Source organism: Talpa europaea, assembly GCF_964194135.1.
Source record: "Talpa europaea genome assembly, chromosome: 9".
NCBI lineage: Eukaryota > Metazoa > Chordata > Mammalia > Eulipotyphla > Talpidae > Talpa > Talpa europaea.
Window position 1 is genome coordinate 58,462,506 of NC_140076.1, and position 21,568 is coordinate 58,484,073.

General features: G+C 43.9%; 1 protein-coding gene across 1 annotated transcript in view; it reads right to left on the reverse strand.

Annotated features, from left to right (window-relative positions):
• Positions 1 to 9,618, reverse strand: part of ROR1 (receptor tyrosine kinase like orphan receptor 1) — a gene marked incomplete at both ends in the record, with an annotated part of 381,045 nt that extends 371,427 nt beyond the window's left edge. The window contains one exon of the mRNA XM_084242691.1: positions 9,528 to 9,618. Coding sequence (XP_084098817.1) covers positions 9,528 to 9,618 — 91 coding nt within the window. The remainder of the gene's footprint in view (positions 1 to 9,527) is intronic.
• Positions 9,619 to 21,568: the final 11,950 nt, after the last annotated feature.

Sequence of the window (21,568 nt, forward strand, 5' to 3'; positions counted from 1 at the left end):
AACTGATTTGAGAAACAAGTGAGAATGAGGCAAATTCTTTTGCTGGTCAAACTGCAGTCAAAGCAGTCACATCAGTATTTTAGAGTCACAAATTCCCAGTACAAGCAGTTTTTGAGAGCAGAAAGCACTAGAGTCCTGAAATCAAAGAAGTTGAGTTTCCAACAGGCCCACCAGCTACAGTGACGCTAGGTAATAAATACTATTTTATAGCATTATTTGGAAAAATCAATGATAGCATTATACATGAAAAAACTGTACACACTGCAAAGACTTTTACAAATGGAAGATTTAATTACAAGTATCTGTCTCAGCTACTTGGCTGGAATCTGACAGAATTTGAATCGTCACAGTTTAAAAAAAAAGATGCAGTAATACATAATCATCAAGGACAAAATTCCAACTTCAGGATAACTAAGTTCAAATATTGGGTCTCCCACTTAATTTGCTGTGTGATCGTGAGCAGATTACTTACCTGCTCTGTGCTTCTCTTTGGGTAATTAGTGCCCACTTCATTGGGTTGCCCTGAAGACTATACGGTTACAATACTTAAAGGACTCAAAGAACGGTACTTGACTCATACCATGCTAGATGTATTCAACATTACTACCCTAATATGATTTTCCTCAAGAAAGCAAAAGGTCGACTCAGATTTAGTTGCCTCAACTACAAAACAAAACTGCTGTAGCAGAGGGAATAAGACACAATATACCTTTGATAAGCAGACCTGAAATACACTGTGTTTTTAACTCTCTGAGGAATCCTTCTGGAGAGAAAGATAACTCTTGATGCTCCCAGTAAAATCCTGCTTCCTCCTCACCTTCCCTTCATATGTAAAAACCATACAGGCACCACTCAAAGCCCTCTTTCTTCTTTACTCTTCTTACCTGAAGACCAGCTTTATTCCGGAGTGAAGGCCCAGTTTAAGAACCCAGGACAGCCTGGGCAAGTCCATGGAGACAGGGGCAGCTGCAAAATGCCCAACCTCTCACCTCCCTTTCTCCATCTCAACCCTTCCCCTCCATTAAGACTCAATCAATGCCCACTTATTTCTGAAAGACCTCTCTCCCTCTCACCCATAATCGCCAACTCTGCACTCACTGGCTCTATAATTATTTCACAAGTGCCTATTTTACTGGCCCTAAAAGGTGAACTCCTCCAGAGAAGAGGCCAATCATAGTTCTCCCTTTCCCCACAGTGCTTAGTACAGTGCTAGAGACATCATGTGTGTCGTAAATAATTTAGAAGAGGCTGAACTCACTGGAAGGAGCCCAAGACTCCATGGAAAGTAGTCAGATGCAAACTAGGTCTGAGCTTCTACTCCTCCTCCCCAGGTCTGTGCCAGATGCTGCTATCAGATCACAGCATTCCTTCCCGGAGATTCTAGAAGAAATATCAGGGGCCTCCCCAGTGGCACAGCTGTTGAGCACTGGGTTGCAAAGCTGCCCACGGCCTCTGCAGCGCCGGTTCCATCCCCGGCTGCTCCTCAGCCACCGGAGGAGGGTCCCACATGGCACGCAGACCTCTCCTGCCGCCCGCTGCTCCCCTCAGCAGTGTACTTGGGTCCTTCTGCCTGCTCTGCTCCCCGCTCTGGCTCTGGTGAATTCTCTCACCCTCCCGTGCTTCTGACTGTACCCAGTGCATGTATAAACAAAACAAACAAACAAATAAATAAATAAAACATGCCTCTATTAAAAAAAAAAAAAAAAAAGAAAAGAAATCTCAGAATCCTTCTTCATACTGCACCCCAGGCAGTCAGTTGCCTGGAAAAGTGAATCTGTGATCTCACCTTCGAGGCACCTCCTTCACTGAGTTCCCATAGACTTAACCACTATTGTCATAAGTACCATAACTAACAACTACAGAGTTATTTACTTCTCTACCTCCACTACACTGGCCACTTTCAAACTCTTGATCTTGAGGGCCCATAAATAACTCAAATCAGCATATAGAGAATGAGAGGCAGAATTTCCCAAAACAATATTCACCCTATAATGTAACATACTCTGACATTTCCTATTATATTCTACCTAAAAACGCTGGTCCTGACCCACTAAATTGATCTCATGGTACGTTGTGGTTAGTCGGCAGCTGTAAACTCCCCCCCAGCCACACCCCAATCTCAGCCTACTTACAAGAGAAGTTTATTTCCATCTTTCTCACATAAAGTCTAAATAACTGTGGGCCAGTGGGTAGCTTCCACCAAGTAGAAAGTGTTCCAGACTATTTTCATCTTGTGGTATCTTCAACTCATGACTTCTAGGGCTACCATGTTCAGGATCCTAGCAATCCTGCCAGGGAAGCCTTTATGAGACAAGCCTACGAGTGGCACTAATTGCTTCCAAGCTCATTCCACTGGCTAATATTTAGTCACACAGCCTCATTGAACTACAAGGGAACTGGAAGATGAAGTCCAGTTATGGCTGAAGAAGAGACAGAAACAGGCCTGATGACCAGCTCCCAATCTCTGCCATACCCTCCAGGGCAAAGGCCTAGCCTCATTTCCCAGTAACCACCAGAATGTTTGGTTCAAAATAAGTACATAAAAAAAATTCATCAGTGAATGAATGGGAAATAGATAGATTCTGGCCAGAGTTCCAGGAGTGTTAAAGTTTATGACTAGGCAACATGATTCTCTCCAATTCACATCTGCACAAATCTCCTCCCCTGCCCAAAGCAGAGCTGAGGCCAAAAATCTGGACTAGGGCAGGTGAGGAAGATACCAGAGCAACTTGGCTTCCTCCTTTCATCTGGAGACTGCACAGCCACTTACTCTTGCAACAATCACACGCCTGTTGAAAAGGAACACAGTGGACAATTAAGAGCACACCAGCTTTTGAAGAAGAGAAATCCTAACTGGGCCTCTTTCTGGCTACAGATGGACATCAGAATACTCACTGAGTGCTCACTATGTGTGCAGCATGGGGCTGAGCCTTTCCACATTTTATTTCACCCTTAGCATAAATCTCTGAAGGACACTAATGTTCTCCCTCTGACCCTCGAAGACCCCAAGTGAGAATGAATGTGTTCCCATAGCACCTTTTTCACAACCCTCTCCTAGAATTCACTTGTAAGAGAGCTAGTTGACATGTGAAGGTACATGTCTGTTCATCCTGTCTCTCCAAATATACATCAAGGCTAGGGGGAATGGCATTCATTTGAAAGCAAAAAAACTAGGGTTGAAATGCCAGATCCCTACTTAACAGTTGAGTGAGGTTGGCTGAGACACTAACCTTGCTGAGCCTCAATTTCCTTATCTGTAAAATGGGGTCGGAGCTCTACCTCAAAGGGCTGCTAGGACATATAAATCTGATCTCTATAAAGAATTATAGCTGACACATAGGAGACTCTCCTCTCCATCTCTCCTTGAGGGCAAGGATAATGTTTTATTACTGGGTTACTAACATCATGTTCAGCACATAATAAATATATAATAAAGGTTACTTAAAATGCATTGAATAAGAGGCCTTGCTGTTGAAAAATAAAAGCAAAAAACACAAACCCTGCCTTGGTCTTTGGAAGTTTTTTATCTCCTCTCCCCCGTCCCACACACTTCATTACTCTTCTCTTTTTGGGTAACATGAACATTTTTTTTTTTAACTCAGAAATTTTAAATGGTTAACAGAGCACCTCAGGATTCTTTCCTCCAGCCATTATCCTTCCCTTTCAAGTTGTGCTCAGCAAGATTATTTGGATATTGGAGCTAAAAAACGGTCAGATTACAAGTGGAGGTCTCTGAAATGTAACATTCCCCATTGCAGGATTCTGGAATTACACCAAGCACCAGGGAGGGGTTACTCTTCCCCAAAGTGCTGGCTGTTCTGAGGGTAGGGGGGAGGGGTAAACAAGTGGGAAGGGGATTGAGGGGGCCCTTTGTTTTAAGGCTTTACAAAACTCAAAACCACACTTTGAAATCTCCTCCCACCCAGGTCCCCAGCATTGGCCTGGGAACTGCTTAGCTCTAGAGTGCCTTACCTGTTCCCCAAAACACAAAACACTCAAGAATCTTAAAATATTGTAAAAATTGCTGCTCTCTGAGTCTTGGTTTGTACCTCACAACATAATGGCCATTGTTTTGGAGCCAAATTTTCTGATTTCTCCAGCAAACCCCTGATAATGCTAGTAGCTAGCACACTGCATGTTAAACTAGGCCCTCATTGCTGTTAGGTGCCTTACGTCCACTATCTCCTTTAATTCTCACAAAACCCTATATTAGTCAGATATCAGTATGCCACTTTGCAGAGAAAGAAACTGGGACTCAGAAGGTCAAAGAACTTTGCCTACTGTCACATAGCCAGTAAGCAGAGGAACCCCAATTTAAATCCTATTTGACTTCTGTTACTCCACACTGCTTTTTTAAATGGCTATAAAAGAAAAGTCCTTTCTGTATAGAAATACTTGAGAAAATAAACAGTTTGGACTGGTTACTCTTTCAGATCCCTTCCCCCTTTAAAAAAAAAAAATCTATGGCTTTATGGGGGTTGGGGGAGGAAATGTAAGGAGGCCAAACATTATGAGGCTTGGCTTATCAGTATTTAATAACAGCTTTTGGATCAAAACGTTACAGAACCTTATTTATGGACAGAGAGTTACTGTCAAGCAGAGCCTTTTTATACAACCTTTTCATCTGAGGATGTTGTAGCCTTCTACTGCCTTTCTATTAGTGAGAGATGGGGTGTGAAATTTGCTGGCCCTGCCAAGATTATCCCATTAAATTATCTGCCCTATTCCAGTGTGATTCACTCCAGGGCAACAACTGGGGAGTCAGACCCCTTAACTGTCCACGCCTGAGCGTTCCAATGGGGGAGACGTGAAGGAAAAAGCTCAGGTGGTGGTAGCATCCCAGTGACATAACATCAATGCACGTTTCACTGCCTTACCAAAATAAAGTAGATGCCACAATTATCCCATTCCTAAACAAACTGAAAACCCCAACCGAGCTTACTGCAACAAAGAGAGAGCCTTTTTACGGCTGTTTATTTTTATTTTGTATTCGTTAGCTTTTTAGATATTCCTGGCATGCAAGTCAGGCTCCGTGTAACAAGCAGCTGCATTTAGTTAAGGATTTTCGAAGAGTCCTCCCCCCCCTCCAACCCTTCCCCCTCAACCCCAGAGAACTTTCTCAGACTCATAGAAGACTATTCCTTTCTCCTCTGGTGTCTACAGAACAGTCTCCCCTGTCACACCTCAGGGGAATGGGGAGGGCCAGCCTGAGGCCCTTCTGTTTGAGAGAGAAGCCTCGAAGACTTGAGCCTTTCCCAGCTGGGGCTGGATTCACTAGATCTGGTCCACACAGATGCCTTGAAAGCAGGTAATAAATCACCCCTCCTCCACCTACAACCCAGGTTGTACACCAAGATGCAAATACAAAGTCACTTGATCAAAACATATCTTGTTGTTTGGAAGGAGCTGCCAGAGACCATCCTCATGAGCATCAAAGTTGCAGTTCATTACAATGATCAGACCATCCCAGGCCCTTCTGGTCTACCTCTGAGTTACAGCAATACTGATTCAGAAAACTCCAGCACAGGGAGAAAAACTGAAACTGAGTGTCTCCAATCATTTCTCACAACCCTTTGATATGACTAAGAAAATGTCCTTTTGCTACTCTTAGAAAACCTGGAGAAAGGGCATCTTTGGCCCATACATAAAGAAGGTATACTTATAAGACTTAAACCAGGAAAGAATGGTTAGGGCAATAGTTAAGAACATGAATGCTTAGGGTTTATAAGCTCAGCAATGCCATTCCTTAACTGTGTCACCTTAAGAAAGTAACTTACCCTGACTGTGCCTAAATTTACCCATCTGCAAAATGGACTAATGATGCCATTTCTCTCATGGGGTTGGTATGAGGATCCAGTGACCTAATACTTACAAAATGCTTAGAATGGTGACTGGCCCAGTGTAAGGATTATGCAAGTGTTTGTTAAATAAATTATAAAAACAGAGGCATCTCAGAATGCTTGGTTTCAGAGGAAAACATTCTTAGTTGAGGTCAAAGGACTTGGTATCATTCTTCAACTTCCCCCAGGCCTAGTAACGGCCTGCTTGGCTGGAAAGAAACTGGAAAGAGAGGAGAGGGAGAGGTACTTTAGAGTGTACAGACCTGGGCTAAAGCCCAGGACCCACCACCAACCCTCAATCCCCTGCAACATATTCAGGAAGGCAACTCATTGCCCCAGGCATCCAACACTCCGAATCAATGGTTTCTATCTTTTTGGTGTTGCAGTTTTCTTGGAAAAGAGTTAAAAACATACTAGCACAAAAATGCACATAAAATTTTATATATTATTTCTGGGGGTTCACATATCTCAATTTCATGTACCTCAAGTTAAGACTCTTTAGACTGGATGCCTTTCTTCAGAATATGACATGAACGGTTTTACTTAAATCTCATAATAGTCCCATAAAGCCAAGAAAAATGAACTGACACACCCAGCATGTGGAAGAGAAAAGATTTGAGCCCATATCTGCTAAACTCCAAGATCTGTGCTCATAACCATTAAGCTCTGCTGTTAAGTTCTATCTTCCTTCCTATTAGAAGATGAGGCAGAAAAGAAGAATCCTTGAAAATATGTCATCTTGTAAGAAAGTCAAATAACAGAACAATTTTACATAAGACCAAAAAAGTTATTCTCCATTCATTCAACAAAAATCTATGGACTACTCACTATATATATGTATATACATGTGCCATTTATATGTAGGTATACATTGACATCAATACACATATACTCTACAAAGCATTCCATTCTTCATAGGATGCTGTATAAAATTTTCAAAAATATTTGAAATGGAGTATGTGGTCACCATCAAACCACAGCCAAATTGGATACTAATGGATGCAAGTGACACACCATTTAGAAACTTTCAAGTCTAATTTGAGGTCTATGCTCACCATGCAGGAAAGCGAGAGCAAAAAATACAGACCAAAGTTGAGTTTTTAAAAGGACCCCTAACTAAAGATCAGGCATCAGAGTAGCAAAACAGCCTATCCAAGTACGCTGAATCGCTACTGGAAATGAAATATTTCCAAAACACAACCAGAGGCAGTTTGACTACACCTTTTGTCTCATGGGCAGGCTCTGGGTAGCTCCCCTTAAGGAGAATTTTCAGGAGTTTCCAATAAAGTTGGGCTGGCTGGCTTGAGCCCGCAGTGTTTTCACAGGGAAAGCTGACAGTCTTATTGCCCTCAAGAGACTCCTTTTCCAAAAGTAGACAGGACATATACCTATTAAAATGGCTTGGAAAGTTGACAAAATGACAGCAAATACAGGAGGACACCTCCCTCTCATTCCAAGTGACCAAACCACACCATGGACAGAATTCTGAGGAAGGCCCAGGCAGATTCCGAAGCCATGATAGAAGGGAAGATCCATAATGAAAAGACCAGGAAAAAAAAAAATTTGAAAGATTTGGTCCCCTTGGCTAACAAAATAAAAAAGTGATGGGAGAAATGCTGTGCATTTGAGCATATTTAAATAAATAAAGGAAACACATCTCCCTGAAGCTGATTTCCTGAGTCACTTGGTGATTTACCTTAAGATTCTTGGATCAGAAAGGAAAGTAAATTTGAGTTCCACTAGAAGCCTTATCCCCAGAGAAAATATAAAATATTAGCAGAAACAGACATGGACTTAGAAGACAACAAAGAAGACAATAACAAATTTGAGCTCACTGTTGAAGAATTTGAAATAGGCAATAATCCTTTTTTAAAAATACTAAACCTATAAACAGTTCAAGGAGGCAGAATTTGAATGACTGCTAATAAGCAAGTTGTGTTACACTCAGCAAAATCCTTTCATGGACATATACCTAAAGGCAGGTGACCAAAGAAAGGTGTGCTCCACCCCCACACTGCCCCATCCCCAGAGACTAGGATCTAAAAGCAACCATTGTTGAAGGGTTATGGAGAAGTAACCGGAGGGAACAGAGGATACAACAAAATTAATCAAGGCCCCAAGCTATAGGAGTCCTACCCTCGCTAAAATCAACCTGGTTATCTCCACCTCAATTTGCTGGGTAACCCGACAACAGAAGGATGCTTCATTGTTTAGGCAGCGAGGCCCATTTTTGGTTTTTTACTTTTCACCCAAGTGTTATGGCATGGAGCCAGATGTTTGGCATCACTGAAGCAAAATATCCATGTGACCAAGCTGTTTACATTTCATTAGGATTTTTCATCAGGAAGGTGCACTCCCTGCTGATGAACATCTTAATTACAATTAGGAGAGCGGTATTTTCCCCGGAGGAGCCGCCAGATTAACACAACCACACTACAGGATCAATTTCAGAATCATCCGGAAAAAACGTTCTTCCTACTTCCCCAAAATCATGTCTAAAAATTCAAAATTCACACACAACTTCCTTGCGAGTACCTACCAATAAAATTAATAGCTAGATTTTAGTGAAAGCTAATTCTGTCCTCCCAGTACCCTCAACTGCTAAAGACCTCAGATCCTTTTCTTTTCCTAAGCACCGAGCTAACTTAAAAATGAAAGATGCATGATAAAAGGGCTGAGACCTATTTATCCACACGGGTTAGGACTGGCAGTGGGAGAGGGAAGAATCCAGAGGCTCCAGCACCCCCTCAAGGGATGCATGTTAAAAGTGAGGCCCAAGACCCCAGAGACTTTAATCAACTTTCCCCCTCCAACCTCCAAAGAATGAATCGACTGTCTCCACAGGCGCAGCCGGGCTCTTCCCTCTCATTGTGTCGGGACTCAAACGCAGCAAGGATCCCAGCTTCCCGCAGCGAACTAAGACGCTCCGGCTTTCGGTGGAGTCTTTCTCTAACTGTTGCAATTGTCTTTGGAGATTACCAAAATCAAGTATGCATTAGACGGCTCCCCCTCCCCTTGTTTGTAACACACACACACACTCACGCACACGTGCACACCCTGAGCACTTTGGAGCAGCAGGCCGCCTCTGACAGCACTTTTTACACAAAGTGGTGGCAGCGGCAGCAGTGTACACGTTGTGGCCTCCAGCGTGACCTCCAGAAGGCTGGCGAGCCGGGCACGAAGGAGATGCAAGGCCGCCAGAGCCCCAGGAGGACAGGGCTTTTGTTTGGGTCTCTCTGCGGACATCCCAGGCTGTGGCAGGCACCCCTGAAAATACAAACCCCGACTGCACCGCACTTTCTGGGAGGGCTCTCAATTTGGGAGGAGAAACGAGCCCGGACACAGGTTGGGGCGCCAGTGGGGTCCGGGGCGAGATGGGGACCAGCCCAGCACGGAAGTGCCCGCGTCGCCCTACGACCCCCAACCCTGCCACGTTTCCTGTCAGCGCTGACAACTGCGGCTGGGCGCCGGGGAAGAGGTCCCGGAGCGCAGATCCGGCCCCCTCAGGGGCTCCGGGGCGCATCTACCCCAGCCTCCCGGGGCGCCCCGAGTCACCCTCGCCAGACCCCGACGGGTCACCGGCCGCGCCCCCCACCCCCAGGCGGGCACGGCGCTTCCCGTCAGCCCTGAGCCGAGCGGGGCGGCTGAGGGGGCAGCCGGCGGGGCGCGGGCGGGCGCGCCTCTTACCTTGGGCAGCGGCCCCGCGCGCAGCCAGCAGCAGCGCGGCCAGCAGCGCCAGGAGCGGCGGGCGCGCCCCGCGGCGGCGCGGCCGGTGCATTCCTCCTCTCGCGGCGGGCGGCTGCGGCGGCTCCCAGGCCGCGCGCAGAACATCCACGGGCACTGCCCGGGGTCCAGCCACCTCGTCCCGGCCGCTCCCCTCGCAGGATGCCGGGGGCGTCTGCAAGTTCTTTGTCCCTCGCCTCCGCCCGGCCGCCTCAGGACCCCGGCAGCGCGGTGCCTCCTCAGCCCTCGCAGCAGCCGCGCCTCGGCCGGCCGGTCCGTCGCGGGCTGCGCGTGTCGCTCCGGCAGAGGGCGAGGCCCCCGCGTGCGGGCTCTGAAGAGAGCGCGCCCTGCGCCCGAGGGCTGCCGTCCCGGGCTCCCTCCGCGGCGGCTGCGGCGGCTCCTCCCGCTCTCGGCGCTCGCTGCGCTGCTCTCGGTCTCCCTCAACTTGTCACTTTCCACCAAGTCTGCAGCCCAGCGCCCCTGCGAGCCCCGACCAATGGCAGACGCGCGCCCAAGCCGGCGACCTGGCGCCCTCTGCTGCCCGCTCTCCGTGCCTGCACCTCCGCCGCGGGCGGAGAGTTGCCGCCCGCGCGCCCCCGCAGCGCCCGCCTCCCCTCCCCCACCGCGCTTCAAACCCGCAGCGGGACCTGAGGCTGGGGGTCTTGGGGGGTCTTGGGGTGTCTTTTGACCGTGGAGGAAGCCGAAACTGGACTCTTGCTAAGTAGGTGGAGACGAACGGCTTAGTCGGGACACACACATTGGAGAAGTTTCAGCTCTGGCACTGTTAACTGTGTGTATTGATGCAATACAAATTCCTTTTGATTGCTTCTTTCTTCTAAGTGATTTTTGCTTTCCTGTTTTATCTTTCCAGCTTCATTGCGTTCAAATCAATGTCATCTCTACTGCTTCCCTTTAGAAATGTATTGGGGATTTTTCGGTGGTCAGTTTTTGTCACTATGCATGGCTTCTGGAAAGGTGCTTTTCTGTCTTCAGGGTGAACTTAAATGACTGTCTGTTTGATCTTTATAGTAATTGTGATATTTATGCCGTCTATATATAGGTGCACAGTTTTTTGTCCAGCTGTTCTGGACATATGTTTCTGCCCTTTCTCCTGGTTTAACTTTACCGTTTTGGTAATGCATAAATACTCAGCAGCTGTACTTTCTCTGTGAAGATGGCCCTTGATCTGATAGAGTGGGGCACGTGTGTGCTGATCCAAACCCTCCTGTAGCATCTGAGGATGCAAAAATAATATTAACTTTTTTAAATTTTATTTTATTTTATTTATTTATTTTGTGTGGGGGGGACCCTCACCTGCGGCTGGGGAATGAACAGACACTGCAGAGGCTGTGGGCAGCCTGGCAGCCCAGTGCTCAACTGCTGCACCACCAGGGGAGGCCCTTAACTTTTTTTTTTAAAGATTTATTTATTTATTTATGCATAGAAGAACTGGGATACAAGCCAGAGGTGCAGGAGGTTGAGAGGATTCACCAGAGACAGAGTGGGGAACAGAACAGGAAGACAGACTGAAATACACTGCTGAGGGGAGCAGCGAGCAAGACAGAAGAGGTCTGCAGCACCATGTGGGTAGCTCCGGGACTGGGGCTGGAACTTGTGCTGCACTGGCTGCAGACAGCTTCATAGGTTGCGTCTTAACCCTTTGCCCCACCAGGGAGGCCCTTCCATTAACACTTTTTAAGTCATTAAAAATGTATACCAATTTGCAATTTTAAATAGATGATTCCCACATTATAGTCCTAGAAATTAAAATACAAAAGAAAGAGTAAGTGACTTGCCCACAGTCATACTTATGATGGGGTCGCTAATCCAAGGCTCAAAATAAAAATAAAAATAAAAGTTCTGGGCTCCCTGATGGTGCAAGGGGTTAAGATGCAACCTATGAAGCTGTCCACAGCCAGTACAGCACAAATTCAATCTCTAGACCCAGAGCTACCCACATGGTGCTGCAGACCTCTTCTGTCTTGCCCGCTGCTCCCCTCAGCAGTTTATTTCAGTCAATCTGCCTGTTCTGTTCCCCACTCTGTCTCTGGTGAATCCTCTCCCACCCCACACACACCTCTGGCCTATACCCCAGCTCTTGTATGCATGAATAGATAAATCTTTTAAATAAATAAATAAATAAAACTAAAAGTTCTTGGTCAGATCTTGGCATATTATAAGCACTCAATAAGTGGGAGTGGTTACTGTTTGGGCAGTGATAGCCTCTAAGTACCTAGCTTTAGGATTTTGTAATGAGCAATCACCTTACAGATGGTGAGGACTTTGTAGCCCACAGTATGTCCCAGCAGATCATAGACTCTAGACTTGCAGCCCTCTGCCTCAGGCAGGTGAATGACTAACCCATATGGCACAAACAGTTACTTATTCTTCTCCAAGACTTCAGGGCAGGAGCCTCCCCAGCTGACCTGAGGTCAAAGAATGATAGACAGAGAGGCCTTGGGTCAACCAGTTAATGCCCAAATAGGTCTGTTCTCCAAGTTTCTCTGCCAGAGACCCATTCAATCCTGTCTCAATTATCTCCAGTCACTTGCCTGAGGAACTTACTGCACAAGGTTCTCTTGTTGGGAAACTGCCTTTCATGGCCGACCTCAATAGACCATGGCCAAGAAATCAGAGGAGACTCAGTCACACCGCACATTGCTGAGCAGTCTTCCATTGTCATACACAGTTGCCAGACCCTTTCCTTTCCCATCTACCCACTCTGCCCCCCACCCCCACCCCCACCCCATAACTGCTAGGCCCAGGTATCTTAGGTAACAGACGGCTACCAGTGCTGAGTATACAGAATTTAATGACACTTTTATCAGTACTTAAACCTTCCAGGAACTTAATCACAGAATCATAGACACGAGGAATGTGACAGCTAGAAAGGCCTTGGAAATTAACTAGTAGAGTCCCTCGACATTTTACAGAGGAGAAAGGTGAAACTTCCTTGCCCAAAATGACACAGCTAAAGCTAGTCCAGACCTGGGTAAATAGGCCCTCAGTGTCACCAGATCAATTGAAATTTAGCTATGACACACTAATTTGCTTAGAACAGGTTAGGAAAGCGCCTTCTGTTTAAAAGAGAAAAAAAAAAGGAAAAGTAGATGCAAGTTTTACAAATGCCAGTGCTTAGGAATACAGGTTTAGGGATCTGCTGCCCAGGCTCATGCTCCTGATTCTCTGGTCTCTACTGAATGACTATGAACAAATATCTAGTCCCTCTGTGTTTCAGTCTCACATCTGTGAACTGGTAATAATAATAATAATAGTGCCTTTCCCATTCTGTTGTGAATGTTAAATAAGTTAACCCATATAAACTGCTTTTCTGAGTATCTGGGAATAAGTAATTAAAAGTTAGATATTATGCTATCTTTAATTCTTTTACTGAAGTGCATTGTATTAAAACATTGTATAAATTTCAGGTGTGCACATCTGTTAGCTTACTTAGACCATCAAAATTCCTGTGAGGTCAGTCTTGTCTTCAAAATGTTTACAGACAAAGCAGCTAAATTGTAATAAGGTTAAGAAACTTGCCCACGGTCACAAAACTGAGATAAGACTCCAGTATAAGTCACTTGCTCTACATTATACACAATCTTCATTTCATATATTTTGTTTCATTGGCCTCACAGGTCCATTTGTACAATTGTTAAAAAAGAAAAGAAAAGATGCTAACAAGATAAATTGGTTTCCCCTGTGCTGTGCTTTTTGTCCATGCTGTATCTCTCTCTGAGCCCCTGAATCAATGAATAAATTAAATGAAAGGAATAAAAAGATCTCTGTACCAAAGAAGTACAAAATATTATTGAGAGTAATTTAAGAATTAAGGAGATGGAGGATAACATTAGGTTCATGGATTGAAAAACTCAGCACTAGATGTGTCATGAAGGCCAAAAAATGTATCAATGTATTGGAGCAGGAAGTTTAGAAATGGACTTGCACATAGCAACATTGTTTTTTCTTTTTACAAAACAATCAGTGTAATTTAATGAAGGCGAAAAGGTGAAACTTGATTTGTCACTACTCCCATAAAGAAAAATTAATTTGAATTAAGTCTTCAGTGTAAAAATTAAAGCTATAAAGCTCTCAGAATAAAATATACATAAGAATCTTTGAGAGTAAAAGCTAAGCAATGACTTCTTAGGACACAAAAAGCTGTAAATGAAAAAGAGAAATTGATGAATTAGAATTCAACAAATTAAAAGCATCTGCTCATCAAAAACACCTTTAAGTGAATGGTCAATAAACTCATGAAAAACATGTGCAATATAATTCAGCATCAGGGAAATGCAAATTAAAATCACAACAAGCTACCTTTTACACAGCCACTAGAAAGGCAAATATTAAAGATATTAAAATACCAAATGATGAGTGGATTGAGAGGGCCTTTCAGTTTCTCATACATTACTAGTGAGAAGAAAAAATGCTGGGCCTCCCCTGGTGGCGCAGCTGTTGAGCGCTGGGCTGCGAAGCTGCCTGCAGTCTCTGCAGCGCCTGTTCCATCACCCAGTGAGGGTCCCACATGGAGCGCAGACGTCTCCTGCCACCCGCTGCTCCCCTCAGCAGTGTACTTCGGTCCTTCTGCCTGTTCTGCTCCCTGCTCTGACTCTGGTGAATTTTCTTACCCTCCCACGCTTCTGACTGTACCCAGTGCTTGTATAAATATATAATTTTTTTTAAAAAGCTACATAAATATCTGACTAAAGGTTCAGTATCCAGAATATATAAATGACATTCAAAACTCAATAAAAAAAAAACATGACATAAATGAGCAGAGAATCAGATATAACACCAAAGAAGATATATACATGGTAAATAAGCACATAAAAGACATTCAACATCAGCCTCAAATTAGGGGGCCTCCCTGGTGACCTGGTGGCCTAGTGGTTACGTCTCAATGATATCACCAAGACCTGAGTTCAATCTCCAGCCAGGAAGCTAACCCACATATGATGCCGCAGACCTCTTCTGCCTCACCAGCCCACTGCTCCCCTTGGCAGTACATTTCAGTAAATCTGCCTGTTCTGCTCCCCCCTCTGTCTCTGGTGGATCCTCTTTCCGCCCACACCTCTGGCCCACACCCCAGTTCTTCTATGCAAAAATAAATAAAAAGATTTTTAAAAGTAGGCTCAAATTTAAACCACATTAAGACACCATTACCTCCTTATTAAAATGGGAATTAAAAGAATACTGAACCAAATATTCATGAAAATAAAGAGAAATTGGAGATTTCATACACTCCTGGTGGGAATGTAAAATAGTACAACTTTGAAAAACAAATTTGCAGTTTCTTACAAAGTCAAACATGCACCTAACTATATCACTTCGGATATAGTAGGAATCAAAAGAAAATTGAATGCATATGTTCATATAAGGATATACATGAATGGTCATGGCAGCTATTTGTAATATTCCCATGGGCCTCTACGGGTGGTGCAGTGGTTGAGCGCTGGGTTGCGAGGCTGCCCGCAGCCTCTGCAGCGCCAGTTCGATCCCGGGCCAAAGGCGAGGGTTCCACAAAAAAAAAAAAAAAAAAAAAAAAAATCCCAGGCTGGAAGAACTCATATGACCTCTAATGGGTGAGTGAATAAACAAACTATACAATGGAACACTAAAATGGTACATCCAGGGCCTCCCCGGTGGCGCAGCAGTTGAGGGCTGGGTGGCGAAGCTGCCCGCAGCCCCTGTAGCGCCGGTTCAATCCCCGGCTGCTCCCCAGCCACTGGAGGAGGGTCCCACATGGCGCACAGACCTCTCCTGCTGCCCTCTGCTCCCCTCAGCAGTGTACTTCGGTCCTTCTGCCTGCTCTGCTCCCTGCTCTGGCTCTGGTGAATTCTCTCACCCTCCCACGTTTCTGACTGTACCCAGTGCTTGTATAAATAAATAAATAAATCTAAAAAAAAAAAAATCAGAGCCTTGCCTTTAAAAAAAAAAAAAAGATACATCCATATAAAGGAACACTATTCAACTATCAAAAATAATGAACTAGGGCCTCCCTAGTGGCGCAGGAGGTTGAGCGCCGCGCTGTGAGGCTGTCTGCAGCCTCTGCAGCACCAGTTCAATCCCGGCAGGCTGGCGAGAACCTCACATGGTGTGGCAGACCTCTCCTGTCTCGCCCGCTGCTCCCCTCAGCAGTGTATTTCAGTCAATCTGCCTGTTCTGTTCCCTAATCTGTCTCTGGTGAATCCTCTTACTCTCCCACGAATCTGGCCTGTACCCTGGATCTTGTATAAATAAATAAATCTTAAAAAAAAAAAATGAACTAGCAATATACTCCACAACATACATAGATGGGTGAGTGGTTGGATGAATGGATGCAGCCACTGCAGCACAAATTCGATCCTCAGCCAGAGCTGACCCATATGGCACAGCAGATCTCTCCTATCTCACCCGCTGCTCCCTCAGCAGTGTATTTCAGTAGATCTGCCTGTTCTGCTCCCAACTCTGCCTCTGGTGAATTCTCTCACCTCCCCACCCCAGCCTGTACCCCAGTTCTTGTGTGCATAAATAAAGAAAATAAATTTTTTTTTAAAGATTTATTTCTACAAGAACCGGGGTATAGGCCAGATGCGCAGAAGGGTGAGAGGATTCACCAGAGACAGAGCGGGGAACAGAACAGGTAGACTGACGAAATACACTGCTGAGGGGAGCAGCTGATGAGACAGGAGAGGTCTGCCGCGCCATGTGGGACCCTCGCCGGCTGGCCGGGATCTAACCAACACTACAGAGGCTGCGGAGAGCTTCACAGTGTGGCGTTCAACCGCCTGCGCCACCAGGGGAGGCCCAATTTAAAAAAAAAAAATTAGAGTTAGCATACCCAGTCTTCCAGCTGCAAAAAGTCTGAGGCTACTGGAAAACAATCTCTAAACAGGGAGTAAAGAGGTTTTCTCTTCTCAGAGAATTTGCTTAATTCAGAGATCTCAAAATGGCAGCCTAGTGGCCACATATGGCCTTCTGAAGTTTTTTGGCTTTGAGCATATCGTATTTTAAGAAATTAAAAAAGAAAGAAAGAAAAAGAAATTTAAGTCAACATTTAAACTTTAAGAGATTTCTTATAAAAATTTGAATTTCCTGCAAATGGCCAACAGGCATATGAAAAAATGTTCAACATCACTTGTCATCAGGGAAATGCAAATCAAAACTACCATGAGATACCATCTTACACCAGTGAGAATGGCACATATTAAAAAAACTAGCAACAACAAATGCTGGCGAGGGTGTGGAGAAAAAGGAACTCTTCTACACTGTTGGTGGGAGTGCAAACTGGTCCAACCACTGTGGAAAGCTGTGTGGAGATTTCTGGACCTACTAAACATGGAGCTTCCATATGATCCAGCAATTCCACTCCTAGGTATTTACCCAAAGGACACAGAAACATCAATTCCAAAGAACACCTGCACCCCTATGTTTATAGCAGCACTGTTTACAATAGCTAAGCTTTGGAAACAACCCAAATGCCCAAAAATAGATGACTGGATCAAGAAGATGTGGTCCATATATACCATGGAATATTACTCAGCATTCAAAAAAGATAAACACATGCAATTTGCAGCAACATGGATGGCGCTGGAAGGGATCATGCTCAGCGAAATAAGCCAAAAAGAAAAAGAAAAATACCGGATGGTCTCACTCATAGCAGGAATCTAGAAAACTTAAATAAGGGACCAGGAAAACGAATAACTATAAGAAAGTGAAAATCAAAATCAACAAAAAACTATGAACCAGAGACACTTTTAGGGGGGCGGGGGCGGGAGGGGAGGAATTGGGGTCAGAATGGGGGGGCTGCAATTGTATGGGGAATATAACAATAAAATTTATTATTAAAAAAAAAAATTTTGAATTTCCTGCTTCCTTAAAAAAAAAAATATTGAGGGTCTCCCCGGTGGCGCAGCGGTTGAGCGCTGGGTTGCGAAGCTGCCCGCGGCCTCTGCAGCGCCGGTTCCATCCCCGGCTGCTCCCCGGCCACCGGAGGAGGGTCCCACATGGCGCGCAGACCTCTCCTGCCGCCCGCTGCCCCCCTCAGCAGTGTACTTCGGTCCTTCTGCCTGCTCTGCTCCCCGCTCTGGCTCTGGTGAATTCTCTCACCCTCCCACGCTTCTGACTGTACCCAGTGCATGTATAAACAAACAAACAAACAAATAAATAAATAAAACATGCCTCTAAAAATAAATAAATTAATTAATTAATTAATAATACATGCCTCTTTAAAAAAAAAATTGAGCAGATCTGGTAGTACCAATTCTGCACTATGGAAGTGAGTAGAGGACAGTAGGGGAGGAACAGTTGGCCCTCAAATGTCCTCACAGAACCCACCCTTCCTCACACCCTGACACTGGGCCTGTCTTGCTTATTATAATATAAATCTGACCCTGAAGGCATTAATATGTGCAACCACATTCCGCCATTCTGCCTGGCCTTGTTAACCATAATTTCCAGAGGGCCAGCCATGTTTGTGAGTTGTCCTCTGGAAATGACCATAAGCTGTGTTGACATCTGGACAGTTATTCAATAGAATTGACTCCTCTAGGCTGCATGTGTAAGCACTTTCCACATGCACACCAATTGAAGCAGAGATCTGGCAAGTTTCCAGCATATTTGAGCAATGTAGATATTCAATCTGGATTTTTTTGGACACCGAAGTGGATGTGTTCTGGGAGTCCTGACTCTCAGATGACCCAACTTGACATTCTGCCTTGATCAGATTTACCTTGCAACTGCCCTGTTGCCATAGACCTCTGCTCTGATAGGCACAACTTTAAGTGATTTTATAACCACATTAAGTTTCCTAAGGAAAATGATGAGTGTTAAACCCAGTCCTGCCCAGCACACTGAGAAACCTCCACATTAAAACTTAAATAAGCCTGTGAAGTAAACACGCAAAATGTATTCAGGACAAAAGAGGGGAAAACCAACAGAAAACACATAAAAATGTTATTAAAAAAACTACTAAACTGCTACAATTAGTGAATACAAATCACTTTTTGGCTCTGAGATAGTTCCTCACAGCACACAAATGTAAGTTAAAACGTATGCTTGAGACCTTGACATACATCTGCTCTTGATCTTCTGTCAATACAAAATATTTTTCTTCTTTCAACCTAAACATTGAATCAGGAAGCCTGTAATAAACTATATAGTGCTAGCCAATCTAAAAACATTTTTGAAAACCAAAATCTAGAAACAGATACATCTTCTCATTTGTCTCTCCTCATAACTACAAAATCAAAGAATAACTCGAGGTTTGAAGTATTCTGACTTAGACTGAATTTTGTCCACTGTGAAACACAGGTCACTATGAAGATAATTGCCTTAGACAGATGCAGCTATGGAAGAGCCACCCATGGGGGGGAGAATCAGCTGACTCTGTATGTCCATAGTTTGTTTTGCTTTGCTTTTCCAAACAGTGAAATACTTGTGGTTAATAGTTCTGTGGATTCCATCCCCCAAGAGAAAATGCACTACACATGACCCATTTTCTATTATAATTTCTTAATAATAAAGTTAAAGAGCTATTATCTGTTGTGATGTGTAAACACTATCAAGGCAAGAAGATAGCATGCCTAAAACTAACACTCATGTTAAGGGAATATGCTGAAAATTCTCAATAATAAAACACAGGTACCATCAGACTCAAGACAAAAGCTGGTATCTCAGTACAGAAATGTTCCAGTTTTCCTTTCTCATCTTACTCAGAGTATGCCACTTACTCCAGGCTCCCTTATCTTGCTAATAAATGCCAGATTTTATTGACACATTTCATCTGCTTCTTACCATAGACACCAAAACCTCTGGAATGTGGGGTCTCTTTTCGAGCCACTATTATCTCCACACATTTGCAGGAAAGGCACTATTATAATTCTCCCAGGCTCATGACTTTGTTTTTTAAACATAGTCCCATCACATACACGGTGCATCTGTTTTCCTCTCGGAAGAGCAGCTTTCTTGATTACTCAGCCTTTTCCACACGAAGCTTTTGATCCACAAGCTTCCAAAGTGATACAGATTTGTTCTCTACAATCAGCAAGAAAGCTGCACTCGATTTTTTTTCTTTACTACGGCATAAAATATTTTTTTTTGTTTGGGGTTGGGGAATCTATAAAACTACCATGGAAAGGGCTTCCTTAAAGAGTAGAAAAATATGTACAAGTTCACCCCAGGAAGTTGCGCAGAAGTTGAGCCCCAAAAGTGATACATAAAATCCCCCAGTTTGAGCAGAAAGCATTTAAAGCACTTGGGGTTTTTCCCTGTTGAATCTTTTTTTTTTTTTTTAATCTCATTGAACTCTGAGCTCTAGACTCCTGACAACATGAGGTACATATTGTCACTACAGGGTTTTTCATCTCTGTGTAATTTTACTGACCAGCTCAGGAGAATCCCTGGGCTAGAGGGAATTATTTGGATTCCGATTTTACAGCTGAAGAAACTGAAGAAAAAAGCAAAGAGTTTCCCACTGAGGTAGAGAAAGAAACTGTTTGAGGGGCTCAGCCTTCAGGATTTCAGAGTTCAAACACTCAGAACATTGAACCGGGACAGGATGGTCTTCTAAATCTAGAAGGAACTGCTGGATGTTGTCATTCTCTCTACATAATAGGGCAGATTTGTGTGGGCAGGAAGAGCAAGAACAGAAAACGGTGATCAAATGATAACTATATTCAAAGTAGTCTTATTTTATGTAATTGGATATGATTTCAGAAATATGGCCATTCTCTCCTATCACAAGCATTAGTTAAGTCCTTGGTGCCAGATACATCTAAATCCATTTTATTGTGTGCCTGATAATAGCTTTTTCTCACAATCTAAAGAAGAAATCATTTGGGTACAGTTGAACTACATACCAAAATTTCTCTTGGAAGGTTTGACTTTAGTATAAAAAAGAAAAGACTTCGGTTCATTAAAAAGAGCTTTTCTTCCTTAGCACATCCATTTACAAAAGTTTTCACTTACAATATGGAGACTTAATTTCCATGCCCAGAAGAACCCCTCCTGGAGAGTGATTTGTGAATCCTGCTGGAAGCAACCAAGTGTAATAGAAAAAGTAGGTAGAAAAGTCAGGATAATCTGTTTCTGGTCTTGATAAGTGATAACAGAGTATCTATATGTAGTGAGCAGTTTACATGCATTTTCTGCTTTAATCCACACAACAACTTTTCGAGTTTGATATTGTTGCTGGAGAAGCAAAGTTAGTCACTCGTGATTGTATTCAGTACCAGTGAGGCTAAGCAAGTAGTCTTTTGGAATCAGACTGACTTGGAAATCTCAAAAACGTTTACCAGTTTAGAGCTATCAACTGTCCTGTTTGCTTGGGATTCAGGCATTTCCTAGGAGGCAGAATTTCAGCACAAACCAGGATGGTCGCTCAACTTGCAAGTTGTGTAACCTTAAAGAAAGTGCCTTCCTTCTCTGGACCACAAAGGAGTTTGGAGCAGAATGATCTCTAAGGTTCAATGGAGTGCTGAAGTCTGATTTCCCATCTATGCGGAAACACGGAGAGAGGGCTCCCACAAGGAAATCATAATGTCAGATTCTTTACTCTGTGCTTTATCCTTCCCTTCTATATGACTAAGTTCTTTTGATTTATCCTGGAAGCACTGTCTGACTAAATCTATGCAGCTACCAGAGAACTCATAGTAACAGTTCTCCACTGAATAAGCCTGGGTATGACAACCTCCATTTGCATTTGCTCTAACATTTTAAGGCTATTCCACACTTATTTCATCCAGGCAACCTCTCTCTGCCTGTTTCACCATCAAAATTGGAAGAATAAAAATCATATCTCATAGGGTATTGGGAGTCAAGATTAAAGATGTGAAAGTGCTTCTGTAAACCATAAAGAAATATAAAAAAATATGAGCCCAGGCTGCCTCCTTCAGAGTGAGGGTGCATGACCCACAAGCTCACCTCCATCTAGCCCCGGATCTGTTTCTACCCTCATATCCAGTCCCACACAGCACCTAATCTGTATGGACTGTTGATGGTAGAATATTTTATTCCAAAGACCC